The sequence below is a fragment of the Camelus bactrianus genome, chromosome X (genome assembly GCF_048773025.1).
Source record: "Camelus bactrianus isolate YW-2024 breed Bactrian camel chromosome X, ASM4877302v1, whole genome shotgun sequence".
NCBI lineage: Eukaryota > Metazoa > Chordata > Mammalia > Artiodactyla > Camelidae > Camelus > Camelus bactrianus.
In genome coordinates this window covers 23754931-23771591 of record NC_133575.1, presented here as the reverse complement: position 1 = coordinate 23771591, position 16661 = coordinate 23754931, and the positions used below count along the sequence as shown (strand labels likewise).

The window sequence follows — 16661 nt, the reverse complement described above, 5'->3', positions numbered from 1 at the left end:
AGTGGCCTCCACCATGCCCTCTTTGCCTCTAGCCTCTCCTCACTTTGATCCAGGATCATATTATTAAGTGGACTCTGAACACCAGCTCACAAACCTTCAGAAGTGTCCCAATGCCTTCAAGAAAAAACTCCTCAGTTGAAATTTAGGCCTTCACAACACCATCCTAGCCTTATTTTCCCACAACTACTTCCCTACCTGAATGTTCTGTACAGTCTTTAAACAAAGCCTTCCATTTTCCCACATGCATCTTTGGTCAGTGTTCCACGTGTTCACCATACTGCGCATTCTTTAGAACATTTCATTACTAACATAATGTTTTGTGACTTTTCTCCCCTCCTTATGAAACCCAACATAAGTACTTCAAAGCGTCTTACGGCACATACGTTCTGATTTATAATATGATGAACTGTGTGTTTGTGTTCTTTCTCCTCAGGAACACAAACATGAACTGAAAGACCTTACAGTTGGCTATTCCCCTCCTTCAACCTGGAGGAGCTGCAGAGATATTCAACAAGCCGTCCTTAACTTAAATGCATCATTCAGGACTTGGTTGATAATGCTTAAGGGATTGGGGGAGTATAAAGAGAAGGAAAATCAGGCAATTTTATTGGATCCCATGTGCTCTGTATTACTGTGTTAGGTACTTGACAAATAGAGATACCATCTGACTTACTAGCATTAGTGTGCTTGGCAGAGGAGGAAAGAAGGGGGCGGAGGGAATAGCCTACTTTTCCGTCACTTCTCTTGATTCCTGATTCAACTACCTGGAACCCAGAATTCATAGACTATGTTACCAGACCCTCGCTGACTCAAGCTTTCCTTGTGGTAACCTAGGATACCACGACCTGCACAGAATATTCATATCTCCCTTCCCCCACCAAAAATTCTCACACAAATAATATCACACTCTTGCATGAGGACAGCTGCTCCTGCTAGACTACAAGAACATTTCATCTAAAATGTTAGATGTTCCATTATTCACAAAAGAAGAAACTAACCACTGAAGTTAACACTGATGAGAGAATTAGGAAAGAAAAGCACAGTAAATGTAGACAGTCTCCTGCTGGATCTATGGAAATCTTTTCCAAGCAGGGGACAGTAATGTGCCCCGGCTAAGTCAAATCAGCTGGATCTGGGTGCAAAGATTGCTTCTCTCACTTGCTAGCATAACCTCTCCGAGCATCTGTATTCTCCTACTAAAGTGGGAATAATCTTATTATTCTTAGGTATGTGGCTTGTTACAGACTCTGCACGTGTGTGAGTAGTAAGATGAGATTAGGAGGAAAATGCACCAAATCTCTACTTCCATCATTCCTTCTTCTTCTTATCAAAGAAAAAACTTCAGGTAATAGGGAGAAAGCACAATGCCAGGGAAATAACACTGAAAGTCCCACACAAAGAAAATTACTTTACAATTAGCGAGAAAGTCTAGGACAGGAACAATACCTTGAAAACTGTAGTTAATTATGACTCTTCCTCCCCTCTGTTCAACCTTCCTCCCATCCCCGAACAAGCTCCCCAAAAGGCAAGAATACTTTAAACCAAAATTTAGTTTCTGGATGAAAAAGGTATGGACCTTTATAAATCACGGTTTTCACAAGCCTCATCAGTGTGTTTACCTATGGCATAATGTATTTTATTTGAAGCAGATGAAGAAATACAAACGGGAAAACATTTTTATATCTTTATTGGAACTCTGAAGCTACTAATTTTCAGCTCAGATGAACTTCAAAAGCTTTTCCTCATTCAAAACACCAAAGGGAAAAACAAACAAACCAACAAAACGCCATTGGTTTTCAGATTTCTGAAACTCACGTGTTTTTGGCTTGTCCATCTTGGAAGCACATTTGTCCCACCAGTGCAGCTGACTGGTCCCCCAAACACTGAAAGTATAAATGACAATAAAGAACACCAACTAAGACTACTATTAATTTCCTTTTTACAAGAACCATAAGATTTATCTTTCCTTCTTTATTTATGAAGGAATGAACTGTCTTATGTTCTCTGCATTGCCTCCACTTGGCCATTTTCCCATTTGTTAACACTCCTCTGAGGTAACAGGTACGGGAAGGGAGATTTCCAATTAATTTACTCAGAAAATTTTCAGTGGCCCACACTGTGTCACATAAGAACATGAATTAGCCAATTCTGCTGCTCTTATTTATTCTTCACAGTTAAGGAAGCAGCAGACTGATTAAGGAAAGCTGTAACATGGAAGGGATTGGGGGTAGGGAGGTCACAGGGAGATGGTTGCTGATGAGACTTACCCCAGATATTGGCACACCTTCCAAGGCCCCAGCTTTCTAATAAAATTTTAAAAAAAGGATTATGAATAATCACAAACTGTTGGCTCCACTAACATAACTGCAACAGAAACGAACACGAAGAGCAACATGCCAGAGCATGTGGGCAGACAAGACAAAGCCATTGTTTCAACTACATGAGTGGTTCAGAGAGACAGACACTAGAAAGATTCCTAGAATGGCAGGAAGAGGCATGGCACTGGAGTGCGGACATGACACACTGGGCTGGCAGTCAGGAGACGTGGGCTGTACTCCTGGTTAGTCACTCAGTCACCGAGCAGGCAGCTGAAACCTCTCTAGGCCTCTATCTACAAAATGGGACTGGCCTTATTGAGCTTATATGAATGCCAAAGTCCATTTGCTCTTTGCTATTATTGCTGCTACTAAAGACTAACACATCCTTTTAAATGAACATATGAATAGCTATCAAACAGCATGGAACATATTTACTTTGGAATGTTGCATTTTATCAACTGTACTTCCTACCCAAACTGCTTAAGTAAGAAACACAGGGTGGATAGATCACTGGTAGAGCACGTGCTTAGCAAGCACAAAGTCCTGGCTTCAATCCCTAGTCCTACCCACAAATCAATCAATCAATCAGTTGGATCACCACAACCCCACCAAAAGAAAAAAAAAAAGAAAAGAAACACAAGAGTGTTCAGGTACTGGGTATTACTTGTTCATAACCAACATCACCCTTCAAGTTTTTTATAAGTTAGAGTTAATTTATGTGATGAATAGTGGTTTCTATTTTGATCAAGGATGGCCAGCATTCCAGGGGGAAAAATGAGATTTCAGTGGCTGACTGTGGAGTTTACCAAACTTAATTTTTAAAGGAATACTTTACACTCATACAAAGCAATCTGTACCGGTATTAGGAAATTAGGGGAAAGGAATATGTTCCCTTAAGTACAGGTGATGTACCAGGAAGAGCGCCAAACAAAAGCTTTGGCCCGACCGTTCAGCCTGCCATTTGGAAGCCAGTCTCCTGGCCCCTGGGAGCTTCCAGTTCCTGGGGTGTTAAAGCGAGGGTAAAAATAGAGGCCACCTCACATGGCTACAAGGAAATAATAGCATCTGTGTGGAAACCCTTTACAAAACAGAAAATACCCTCTAGGTAGTAGTTATCATTTTATTTCTTTCACGCTTTCTGGTTAGTTCAAGACCTGTCTTTTTATTTACTGTAAATAGTCTTAGAAAATCTGAACCTGGATAATAAGTGAAGGGTAAATTCCATAAAGGGCTGAGAGAGAATTAGGAAACCTAGAGGCTGTATATCTTGATGTATTTAAATACAGAAAGAAGCCCTTGCTCATACTATTGAAGTTAACATCGAACAACCAGCAGGATCTACTGTATGCGTGCGGTCAGGCACAGAAAGCGCTCCTTTTCCTTCGCAGAGAGGGATCTCTGGAGGATTCCTGGGAATATTCTCTGGTGAAGCATGCAGAAAAAGTGACAGTGCATTTCCAACTAACTGGTCTGAAAGGTTGGGCAAGATAACATTCAAGATAGATGTTCAGGACATTTAAAAACGACATCTGATTTCCCTGTTATGCTAAAGCCCAAAGCACATCACAGCTGTACTTTGTAATGGGGACCATAAGAATTTCTCATTCCAGAAAATCACCTTCATCTTTTATTGTGAAATCTCACTCTTGATCTTATGAGATTCTTAAAAAAATAAACAAGTAAGATTAAGTTTTAAAAACACCTAATGCTTGACTAGAGCTTATAATAATTTGGAGGGTCATGGAAGATTCCAGATAAATCTGTTAAGTAAACAGACTTCTGCTTGACTAAAACTAAATGGAAATGCACTGTATCTTTTCCAAATGAATGGGTAGCATAATTGGTGGGCAACCTACTCACCAGGCTATGAGAGATTTTCTACAGTCAGCAAAGGGGAGAGAGGGGGGACAGAAGCAATAATATTTAAATACAAGAGAAACTAGGCCAGTGAAATTTTTTCAACCATCCTCTGAAACTGTTTCTCAAGAAAAGTTTTTTTCTCTGACTAAAGTCAGTTTGTAGATAGCTATGAAATCATCAAAGCACTTTGAAATTGTAGATAAGCAACTATGCTTCCCTTTAAAAATTCCATGTTGCCTTGAAAGGCTTTATTATAATTAAAACATTTAAGAATTCTTGCTTAGACTTTATCTACAACACTGAGTATTCAATTCAATAACTCAATTTAATAATAAAGTCTATAAGAGTATCTAATATTTTTTGTGGAATGTCATTTTTTGCAATTAATCTTAGACATTCTTAAATTTTACCATAAATTCTAGATTTTTGAGCTTAAACACCAGTTCAAATCCTCTTAGAGATTTGCATCTCTGCTGAGTAATCAGAGACACTCAATGATGCTAAGTGGACTTTTTGCTGACACTGCTTTTCTTGTGGGTTTCAATGAAAGCAACAGTAAAAACGTCCATGATGAAAACCCGTTTAATTAGCAATCACAAATCAGAAACAGACTCTGCTTTCAGTTTCTTTGCTCAGGTTTTGCTCAGGCTGACAAAGAATCTAAGATGAAACATGGTTTGGTTATTAAAAGAGATTCAACAGGAAAAAATGTGAAGAGACTTTCCTATAAATTAAAAGCAGGCATCACAACTGCTAAACAGTTATTTGGATTAAAAAAATTAACTGGCTCAAACATTCCCCTGCCATCCTCTATAATTAGATTATTCCATTAATACTTTCAAATACTCAAAGAAAAGCCAGTTAAGGTTTATAAAATATAAAATCCATTGGTAGGAAGGGTTCTTAAGGATTTAAGTTATAAAACTATTTAAACAATACTAAATTCTTATTTTACATACTGCCAACATTCACAAAAAATTCACAGCTCTCAAAATAAAAAACATCACACAATTGACTTTTGACTTCTGAATAGTAAAGCTTTTTTTTTTTTTTTTTTTTTTTTTTTACCATTAGGCCATAGATCTCAGAAGAACTCCGGACATTTGGAAGAATTTTCATTGGAATTTCAAAAAATCTAAAAAACAATAAAGATTGTGTATAACACTATTGTCAGTAAACATCTAGAAACATTTATATGTATTTAAAGGTAAAAAACCAAAAAAAAAAAAAGAAAGGTAAAAAACCAATGTAAACAACAATTAGAAACGGGTGTATTTGAGTATAGAGTTAAATAGTAACAAATAAATAAGCCAGCAGAACACACTGTATGCTTGGATGTTTAACGTTTTAACTTTATACAAACAAATCAATACAAAATGAAAAGCACACAGAAACCCAAGTACTTTTAGAAAGGAACCTAGTCTTCTTGAAGAATAATCAAGACAATTACTTAATTTGGCCTATTTATTATACATGCAATATTAGTCTCCTTTAAAAGAATACATGACACAGACTTGTATTTTGTAGTTGAAATATCAACAATTAAAGTTTGGTGCTCCACTGACATCTGAAAATAGTAAGATTTAGGTTATAAATAGGTAACCTATTTGGAAAACTATTCTTAGGACAGAACACAACTTACTCGCAGAGCTCTTTATCCCATTCCAAAGAATGGATGTTGAAAAGCATTGTCCTGCTCGCATTTGTTACATCCGTGCAATGGACACCTCCACTGGCTCCTCCTGTCAAGCTCTAGACAGAATGAAAAGGACATGTTAAATGTGTACGTTTTTGCAATTTAATTTACACTCTGTCAAGAGCCATAATCAGCAGCAGAACACATAAAACAGGAAGATGGAACATTTCAATTACTGAATTTTCTAGTTTTCAGCAGTGTCCAAGAGAAACATAATGGGAGCTGCATATGTAATTTAAAATGTTTTAGTCGCTACATTTAAAAAGCATCAAGCAGCAGGTGAAATTAATAATACAATATATTTTATTTAGTCCAATATATCCAAAATACCCTTTCAATATAAAAAATGATTATTGAGATACCTTTCCTTTTTGTACTAACTCTGAAATACAGTGTGTATTTTATACTCACTCACATCTCGAGTCAGAATGTGCCACATTTCAAGTGCTCAATAGCCTTATGCAGCTCAGTAGCTTTATGTGGACAGCATAGTTCTAGCTAATGATGGATTAAAAATTCTGTTTTGTTTTCATTCTCTCATCTTTGGAAGATGGAAAGTCTTATTAAATTTGGCAAAGTGAAATACATTGAAATGACTGCCTCTTCAGGATCTTACTGAACCCTGTGTTGCTGTTGTTGTTTGCTTGTGTTTGTGTATGTGTGTGTGTACGTGTGCACTTGCACACGTGTGTTTTGTAATAACGATTCTCATTGGGCTGTGCTGGCACTGACCCAGGCACATATCCTGAAAGCAGGGTTTTAAACTCTCTAATGTTAATACCCTTGGACTTGAACTGCAAGTACGGCTGCTTTCTTTTCTGTAGAAGAAATAAGAGGTATGAAAGCAACAAAAGTGGAGAAATGGCATCAAGTTAGGGGTACAGCCTCGAGTCTCTTGCAGCTCACAGTTCCCACACCCTGTCTTGCTCTGGCTCCAGGAAATTCTGAGAACTATTGTCAGAACTATTTCAACTGTGACTGACACGTATGAAGACTGCTGGCCATGAGCACAAAGCACAACCCGCCCTGGCCAAGCACTGGGAGGGCTGGAGAAGGCGCCACTTCCTGAAAGGGGTTTTGAAAGATCTGCTCCAGGGATCTGACACGTGAGAAATAGGGGCAATGTTCCCTTGAAGCTCCCTTGAATGTTGAAAAAGAGAATCACAAACTTACAGAAGTGTTTACAAATGAAATACTATGCCTGGGATTTGCCTGAAAATTATCCACGGGGAGAAAGAGAATGTGGCTATGGTTGAAACAAGATTGGCCACAGTCGATGGCTGTAGCTGACTCACTGATTTAGAGGTTCCTGACAGTATTCCCTCTGCTTTTTGGGTCTATTTGAAAATGCCCACAATAAAAATAGCAGAGGATGTGCATGTGAGGGGAGGGGGGTGAAGGGAGAAAATACGTAGTTTTAAGATATAGCTGGGAAATGTCTGTTTCTACTCATCCATGTACAGCTCAGGGAAAAAGATTATATAGCAGAAATTTCCACTATGACTTTTCATATTGCAGTTTAATGAAGAGACAGCTGTGTGATGTTGAAAGTAAATGCTAAAGGGAGAGTATATAGCTCACGGGCTTAGAGCACATACTTAGCATGTGTGAGGTCCTGGGTTCAGTCCCCAGCACCTCCTCTAAAACACAGTAATAAATAAATCAACCTAATTACCAGCTCTCCCAAATAAATTAATTAAAAAAGAAAAGAAAAAAAAAAAAAGAAAGTAAATGCTAAAAGTAGCCCAGGTGTTTTATCATGTTAAATAGTTATTTCTTCCAAGAAATGGCTAGTGGAAAGGAAGTACAATTGACCCCTGAGCAATATTGGTTTGAACTGCACAGGTCCACTTACATGTGGAATTTTAAGATAAATGCTACAGTAGTATATGATCCATGGATGCAGAACTGCTGACTAAGGGACTTGATATCTGTGTCTTTTGGTATCCTCCGCGGGTCCTGGAACCAATACCCTGCGGATACCAAGGAACTGCATGATAGGCAAGAGCTAAAGGCTAAATTTACTAACTGCTAATTAATTACATTAGCTATTCTAAAGATAATAGATGTGAGATATGGTTTTGGTAATCATCCTCCATTTTTACTGAAATAAGGCAAGAAAAAATAAAGAGGAAGGAGGCAAAAGTGCCTCTCAAATGGAGGCTGAAGTGTTCTGCGGGTTTATGAGTGGCTTTTCTTAACGATGCTGCCAACTAAAAAATTTGAACTCTTCGTAGAAAAAAATGGTAAGCAAGGTGGTCTAAAAAGTTTCTGAAAATTTCTCCATACACACATTATATTTAAACATACCCAAATAAGCCATGAATCAATGGTCCCGAAAAGAGCTCTATCTTCTTCAACTGCCTTTTGAACTTTTCTCACATTGTCAAGGAGCCAACGAAGTTTCACTGCACTAAAGTAAGTGCTGAGCGGAAGGCCTGTCTTGGACTAAAAACAGTTATGAAATTCAGCCAGCAAGTTAAACTCATAACAGTTTAAAATAAAACAAAATACCAAATCAAAAAAACACAACCAACCAGAAAATATTCAATGGCTCTAAAGGCAATCCCATGGTATTATGGATAAAAAAATAGTTTTCCTATCTCATGGCACAGAAAAGCATGCTCATGAACAAAGGTCAGAGTGATATATTTGCAGTTCAAAGAACATCCACATAGAAAGGCAAAGAGAAAATTAAATGACACAGCACCCTGAAATCTAGATAGTTAAGACATAGATGTGATGTAACATTTGTGATGAATTAGTAATATACACAGAACCTAGCCCAAAACTGTGCCTTTTATTTTATATTCCATGAAAGTGATAAACTATTGAAAATCAGTATATCCAATCATAAACTAATGACCATAACCAGAAGACTATGTTTTAAAGCATATGACTTAACAGCAATTTATGTGTAAAAAAATAACATAAATACATACTCAACGCACATACGTATTCAAATAACATAAAATTAGTAGAGAATAAAGTAGAACTCAAAGACACACCACATTAAAGCAACACAGATGTTCTATTTAAGAAAGTAGTTGCTAGTCAAAAGATAATGTAGCACACATGAAACTTATTTGATGTTCTAAACCAATGTGACCTCAGTAAACTAAAAAAAAATTAGTATATACAAAAAAAGTAGTTGCCTGAATTCAGCAAATATATTGAACAAAGGGAGGGTGAACTGAATAAAGGTGAAAGGGTAAGAATGAAACACATATGGGCTTATCGATCTTCCTTGAGAACGATGAGGTCCAACTCATTTTTGTTAGTATATTAGGCACTAAATTTATTTATAAGGGCTGGTGTAAGTGGTTAAGAAAATACATATGTCAAAATAATGCAACTATCCTTCCCTCCCTGAATCCTATTCTCATTTGTCACCTAACTACAGCAACTACACCTTTCCTTCTCATCTCTATGGATATGCTTAGTAAACAAAAGCTCAAACCAAAGGTTTTAGTACTTTAATGCAACCTTATAAGTTAAGAATCTTAACTCACAGTTTTCCAGCTTTCCTAGAAAAAAAAATCAATGCTCAAAAATAATAAAAAGAAATCATTTTTGCGACGTTTCTTTGATTTTAAGGACCAAGGGCCATCCCACAAACCACTACAGAGATATAGCATTAGAACATCTCATCATTATTTAAGTAGAACGTGTCAAAGTTGCCTAAAATGGCTTTAGAGAGAAAAATATGCATTCCCTGAAGCAAAGCGCAGTTGGAGTTGGGATGAGGGTTGGGCAGGTTGACCGAGAAAACAGATTAGGAAATGGTTAAGGGTGTCTTCAGGACAAGCCTGAAGTTGTTTGGGCGGGTGAGAATGGGAAATGGTTTGTTAGATTGCTGGAATTAATGGGAGTTGAGCACTAGTTTCAGAACCAAGAACTGCAAGAAACTGCCCTAAGAGTCCCATTGACAAATATAAAGGGAATAAACCAAAACCCAGAACTTTCTTTTGGATACTAGAAGAGCTTGACCTTGACCTTGCTGAGAAAAATACCACACTTGTTTCAAAAATTCTCTCTCCCTTCATTTATCTGAAGAGAGATGTATGTAAGCACTGAAAATCAGGCATTGTTTTATTGGCTTCTTCATATGAAGACAGCAGAAGAGGAGTTCAAGTAAAGGCTGGAATGCCTTCTACCTTCTCTCCCTGAATCCAGTTGCCCCAAAACTCAAAAGCATCCAGAATTTTCTTTGATGGATAGTAGAAAAACAAGAGAGAAGGATTTGGAAAGCATGGTTAAATCATAGGAAGTATTTCCTAGGGAGTATGGTTTAAGGCACGGGGACACCTTATAATCCCCTCCAACCTATCAACCTCAGAGTATTATTCCTCTAGTCTACCACAGGGCAAGGAAGATGGAAAGGTAAAGACCTGAGTTGTCCTCAATTGTCTGCAGAGAAATATTCTACAAATTGCATCAAATAAGTATTGCGCAATAAGATGTAACAGCTGAGTAGTCTTTCTGGTGAAATCGCTAAACTTTTTTTTTAAATATGCATTTTTCTTTTTATAGTATACTTTTGAAGAGATGTCTTACCTTGACAAAGTTATTATTTCCTGGAATTCTTTTACTAAGACTCTCAACGGTAGACTGGGTTCGTAGGTCAAGCCACACTGTAGACCAAAATATAATAATAAATACGAAAAACTTCATTAAAAAATTCAGATTTTAATGAAATCACTGTCAAGGACAGGAGACCGATTAGTTTCCACAAGCAATTAAAATGCTGTAGCTTTCAAAAGACAGAAATTAGAAAATTAGAAATGAATGGGCATACTGTTAGAAAAGAGACCAAATTTATGAGAATTCAAAGCTTTTATGCAAAATTACAGACCAAGTTAGGAGAACAATACATACCTTAGGGCACTTATTTTGTATCTTTTTTATAGAAAAAGTGAAAAAATTGTTTCGGATATGGATTTTCTATGCATAGTGAGTACTGAAAAAATCTGAATGCTAGACAGGCTAGTTGCCAGGGCAGAATGTACAGCCCAGGGTCACTGTACTGTGTATAAAGCATGGATCTTAGAAACACTTGGGAGCAATGTGTGACACAGCCGAGAACCTAACACTATTATGGAAGGAAAAAATAGAAAATTCAGTTGCTCATATACTAAATGCTTATTTACACTAAACTCTTTCAAAGGAGGCTAGAACCCAGAATCGTTACAAAAGATTATTTAAAGGTTACCATCCTTTCTCCATATTAGATTGCTTTAAAAAATAAATAAATAAAACCCCCCTCTATTTTAACATATCAACATTATTTTTACTAAATAATTCCACTTTCTGATCCCCCTTGGAGAAAGTTCTGTTCTGCTTCGTGACAGAAGGCTTGAGAGAGAGAAGGCATGAGATTGTACATAAAGCAATCGTGAAAGGTGAACAATAGGCTCAGCTGAGCTTTCTTGGTCAGATTTCAGTTTTGTACTTAACTTGTATACCTTTTCATCTGTTAGTGGTCACTCGATATTTTTAGGCACTGACGGTGCTCAGATGCCTCCTGAAAAGACGCAGGCCCACAGGCTATTTAAAGGGCGCCGGGAAGACTCCGCACGCTTGCCCACCACACGTGGGAGTGCTGGCAGCGAGTGTCTAGTTTATGGTTCACCCATAACTATACTATTCCCTCCTCTTCATTTAAAAACTAGTCATTTCCTGTAGTGAATTTTAATCAATTCTTTTAAAGTACTTAAACCATCATTACCCTTGAGGGCTGTCTGTGCTTGATTTTGACAGTGGCTACTTGGCACTCAATTAATTAAATCGGGGACTTCAGTACACTATACTGGTTTCCACAGGTGGGGAAAAAAGCAACAAAAGGTTTATCATAACTAAGGAAACAGAAGGTCAAGAGGAATAGCATGGAAACACATGGGCTAGAGATGACATGTTCATTTGGTGCCCAGCATCCATTCCTCTTGCTGCTGGGAGCAGTAGCTCCAATTCCCCTTAGAAAACCATTCCTCTCTCATCCTCAGCTGTGTGGCTTGCATGAAATTCAACCCCATCCCCAGCTCCAGTACTGTGCCTCTACCCCAGTGGTGGGTTCTGGAGAGCAGAGAGCACATGGGGTCTAATCAGCCCAAGTGAGACTTGTGCTTAATCTGCAAGACTCTCCGTCCTCAGCTCAGCGTGGTAGAGCACATAGCTGGGGCTGCTGCCCTCGTGTAGACAGCTGAAACGGCCACATCTGGGGCCATCCCAGAAAAGACAGACTTGTGGGATCCGGGTGATATCGTTTGACTCTGGAATCAAACAGCACCCGAACTGAGCCACTCTTTGAATTCCTTTTTTTTTTTTCTTTTAACCTCATTTAGTTGGGGTTGACTTTTCTATTACTTGCCCTGTGAGTGATACAAGCCAGCAGCAGCAGTAGCAGCGGCAGCATAGAGTTGGCAAGATCTCCCAAGGCCAGGGAACAAGGGCAATCCACTTTTTTCACAGCATCGTATGACTGCAACAAAAGTGGACCTTCTTCATAGGCAAGCAACCCCAGCAGGTGTTAATGGTTTAACCGCAGTAGTTGGGAAAAGTAGAGGAATTCGAGAGAAAAGTTTTAAATCTACGATTGGTAGAATTAACAAGCGTAATTCAGTTTAGACTACCTACTTTAAAAAAAGGAAATAGGATGGATTAGAATGGAGAATATCAGCATTCACTAACCTCAGTAAAATAAGTATTGACTTGTGAAATCTTGCTTTAGTTACGTTGATTTCTTGAACCATGATGTAAAATACATTTCTTACCAAGGGACATGAAAACCACTGCTCTAGGCTTTTTGTTTACTGGCTTCCAGATCAGCATTTTCCTATATTTTAATGGACATCAAAGTCACTAGGGATCTTAAATATAAACCCCATTCCCAAGAATTCTATGATAGTAGGTCTGGGGAGGGGGCCCAGAATACACCTTTTAAATTGATGCCCCCCTTTAAGAAACACTGTTAGACTCAACAGCAGTGATTCTTATCCAGGAAGCACACAAGAACCACCTAAAAAACTCTGAAATAACATATCCTGGGGCCTACACTAGAGGATTCTGGTTGAAGGTCCAGACAAGGAAGGCCTGAGTCTTTCTACCTGTGTTACTCAGTGTTATACTAGAACTGGAGAACCTCTTTTCTAGGGCATGTTCTTTAGGATACTGAACTTGTTCCAATCATTTGTTTAAAAACAAAACTAAAGACAAACTGATGTGATCATCAGGTTGCTCCCTGAGTCTCAGTGGCTCTATTACTCCTTGACAAGGACCACTTATGTAAAACTGGGCACTATACTCCTCACTGAAAGCTTCCAACTATTCACACTGGTGTCCACAGAATTAACCCTTTGCCAAAAGAGTCAAAACATTGGATGCGAAATCTACATCTTCTGGCTTTGCCACCAATAAGCTATGAGACTCAAGCAAATCATTTTACCCTTCGTGGCCTGGATTTCCTGAATATAAAACAAGGCAGTTGGAACAGTCTCTAAAGTCTCTCTCTCCTTCTATTATTCCATGATCACAGACGGCTGGCATAATTCTTACTTTGTGTTTATAGCCCAAGAGTTTAAGGTAATTAGAATATATGGAATGAATTAGTAAAACTGCCAAAGAGAAAAATGTCAGTGGTCGGTACTAAGTAATTCACAAATGCTCAAAATTAATTGAATTAAGAACAAAAAAAATTGAAAACTCATTAAAGAAGCTGAGATGGCAGAATTAGATTTGCAGAATAAGGGACCAAAAGCCAAAGAGAAGACCCCAAGCTGGAGGACTAAGCCCCTCATGGAGGTAATTTCTGAGAACAATTAAAAGAGGTGCCAGATCCAGATCCAGCAACAGCATTGGTCAGTTTCCCCCAGTAGGTCAGAGTCGGAAGGCCAAGATGTGAGCAAGAGGCAGAGCACCAATACCTGAGGAAGCGCCAGCAGCTGGAACTGAAGAGCCAGAGGGAACAACGGCAGCTGGATCGGAAGGGCCAGGAGAAACTGGAGCAGCTGGAGCATTAGGAGAAATAATGGCAGTTCATGCTAGAGATGGCCAGGTTCAAGGTCTCTGTTCTCTTCCTGACCATTTAGGAAATGGCAGATCACTCAGGCGAGTTCATGAGAATGAACATTTTTCTACTCATTGAGCGTAGAACAAGAAAAGGAAGAGACACGGAGTCGAAGGGGAACGGGGCAATCCAGTCAGAGTCTCTGGTTCAGTGGCATTTCCATTTGGGCAAAGACCAGGTAAACACCTACTTCTTGTTCAGCATGACTCTTTGCTACCTGGCCATGTAGCCGTGTCCTAGTTAGGAAAGTTTCTCAGTTGGTTATTGACTGCTCACCCAACCACTGAATTGAAAGGCTTTGTGATGCAGTGAGTGAGCACATCCCTAGGGGATGTCAGGGGATGTCAGAAAGGAAAGCTAAAGAGTGCGCTACAGTCTGTTGGGGCCATCTGCAGGAAGACATAAAAGGGCTGCTCTGGGAAGGCGTAGCCCCAGGAAAGCACTTCCCTGGTAGGTTGGAATGTCTAGAGGGAACAAGGAATTGCTAAGTTCCAAAGTAATTCAGAAAAATATCAGAAGGAAAACAGAATCCAGAATACCATACAGCTTGTTTCTAGAACGCACGCCCCTTATTTAGCCTCAAATAAATTGGACTTAAATGGTTTAGACCATCAAATGAATAAGTTGGAAAAAAACCCAACTTGGATGATCTGAAATTTTTATTTGTATTAAATAAAGCCATATCTAATATATGCCTGGTAGATTTAGTTTGTTCTGAAAAACAAAGTCTTAAGAGTGAAGAGAAATGCAGTTGCCTCGATGCCCATGGACCAGGGTTAGTTCAGTGATGAGTAGCAGTATAGATGAAGAAATCACTTTTAGAATATTTAGAAATTACATCAGTTTTGGTTAGTCTTAACAATAGAAGGGAAATGTGCTGAAGAAAAAGAAGAAATGAACACACTAGAGATAATCTAAAGTATTTTCAGTTGACTGGGAGCAAAGGCAAATAATACATCTCCTCTGGATGGTTTGTTATGAGGCGCTGCTGGCCCGACAGGAAGGCAGGCTCGGGTTACGGAACACACCCTAAGCAAGGGCTGCTGACAGTTACGCAGTGTTATCAGGTTGTTTCCCTCGCAAAACATGGTAATAGTAAATCAGATATAACTGCTATGTGTTACCACTAGCCAAAAGTTAAGCTACTAATTAAGCTGGGTAAAAGGTAATTTGCAAAGGGGAAGGGAGTATTGATGACTGAGGACATTTTCAGAGATCAGGTGGGGCCAAAAGAAAAATAGAGAGTTGAGGAGGAGGGTAAATCAAAACGTGTATGTCAAAATTGGGGGGCTGAAGCCTACTTCAACTGTTAGGTGTATAAATGCAAAATGCCAATGGCTTACATGAGTGTGTGTGACCCCAGGTAGGCTCTGCATGTACCCTAAGAATACCTGTTGTGAATAAATCAGCCATTTCATCTGGCATTCCTAGATTAAAAAGGCTATCAGCCAATTCAGAACAGTGGCCATGTTCTGAACATTTACTGAAGATTTATAGTCTGCTAGGCACTGCTTAAGTGTCCTACATGTATCACTGATCTTCACCTCAAGCCTATGAGGTCCATACTTAGAATTTCTCCAGCTTAACTGTTGAGGGAACAGGCACAGAATGGTAGTAAATAGAAAAAGTAGAATTTGAACCCAAAGTCTGAATCCAGAATTAAACTTCTATGATATTTCTGTCCTCTGGACCAGGCTAGTGCTCAGGAGAATCTGTTTTTTAAGCCATCTGAATCAGGTCAAACTGTACTTGGTTGTGTCTGAACACTATATGTCTTCCCTCTTGGGGAATAAATGATAAGTTAACTGTCCAAGAAAAAAAAACACCTATGATATAGGTACAATCAGGATGAATTCACAGTCTTAAAACAAGATCACAGACCTCAAAGTTGAAATCTAATTTAGTTTCTTTTTCTGGTCAGAGTTGAAGAATCCAATCACTGCAAAACATGGCAGTATTTCTTTACACAGGATTGAAGGCGATCTAAGGCATTCAAAGAACCATGTAAAAAGAGACTTGAAAAATGAAAAATAAGTGGATCTTGATAAAGCTGAACAGTTGAATACTCTAGATTTTATAAAAGAAAAAAAAAATCAGCTCCTTTCCAAAGAAACCCATTAAAAACAAAAACACACCTTTGCTGTTTAAGGCCAAGGAGTTTGAGGTGGTTGGCCATCTATGGTTTTCTTTCATGCTGATACTCTGAAACATAAATCAGTTCCAGAAAAGATAAAAGAATTGAGCTCAAGGTTCCTTCAGATCTCACCAGATGACTAACCAGGTTTAATCTCTGGCCTAGGTTTAATGAGTATGTAAAAATTTAAAAAGGCAAAGAGGATGACCAATGTTTTAGACTGCCACAGTCAGCATAAAGAATTACGTGTCACAGAGGACTTTAAATCCATTATCTTAGAAAAAAATGTTTGCAATACCATTTAAATAAGGAATAATGGCTCAGAGACCCATGATTTTTGTTGGTGGTTTTCTTTAATATACTAAAGGTCTCAAGTCAGTGACTCTTGCCTCCCTGGATACTATAGTCCTAATGACGAATAATATTTCTATATTAAATCATAAATTGTGCTCTACAGAAAGCTACCAGATGAGTCATATTGCACTAGGCTTGCCATGCGCACCAGTCAGCTTCAATAGTGAGGGACAAAACCTGGCCAAGAAGGGGGGAAACAGTTGGGCCATCCTAGTTAGGCCAGAATGTTCCATCAGT

At 38.6% G+C, this 16661-nt stretch overlaps 1 protein-coding gene across 4 annotated transcripts in view; it reads right to left on the bottom strand.

Moving 5' to 3' along the window:
* Positions 1 to 16661, bottom strand: part of GK (glycerol kinase) — a 69760-nt gene that overhangs the window by 27620 nt on the left and 25479 nt on the right. For 3 of the 4 annotated variants that reach the window (XM_010970225.3, XM_074359824.1, XM_010970257.3), the window contains exons 5-11: positions 13794 to 13877; positions 10432 to 10508; positions 8185 to 8322; positions 5821 to 5930; positions 5247 to 5313; positions 2268 to 2303; positions 1816 to 1883 (exon numbers count right to left, since the gene is read on the bottom strand). In XM_010970225.3, coding sequence (XP_010968527.1) covers positions 1816 to 1883; positions 2268 to 2303; positions 5247 to 5313; positions 5821 to 5930; positions 8185 to 8322; positions 10432 to 10508; positions 13794 to 13877 — 580 coding nt within the window. The remainder of the gene's footprint in view (positions 1 to 1815; positions 1884 to 2267; positions 2304 to 5246; positions 5314 to 5820; positions 5931 to 8184; positions 8323 to 10431; positions 10509 to 13793; positions 13878 to 16661) is intronic. The other variant, XM_010970247.3, reaches the window with a different exon arrangement.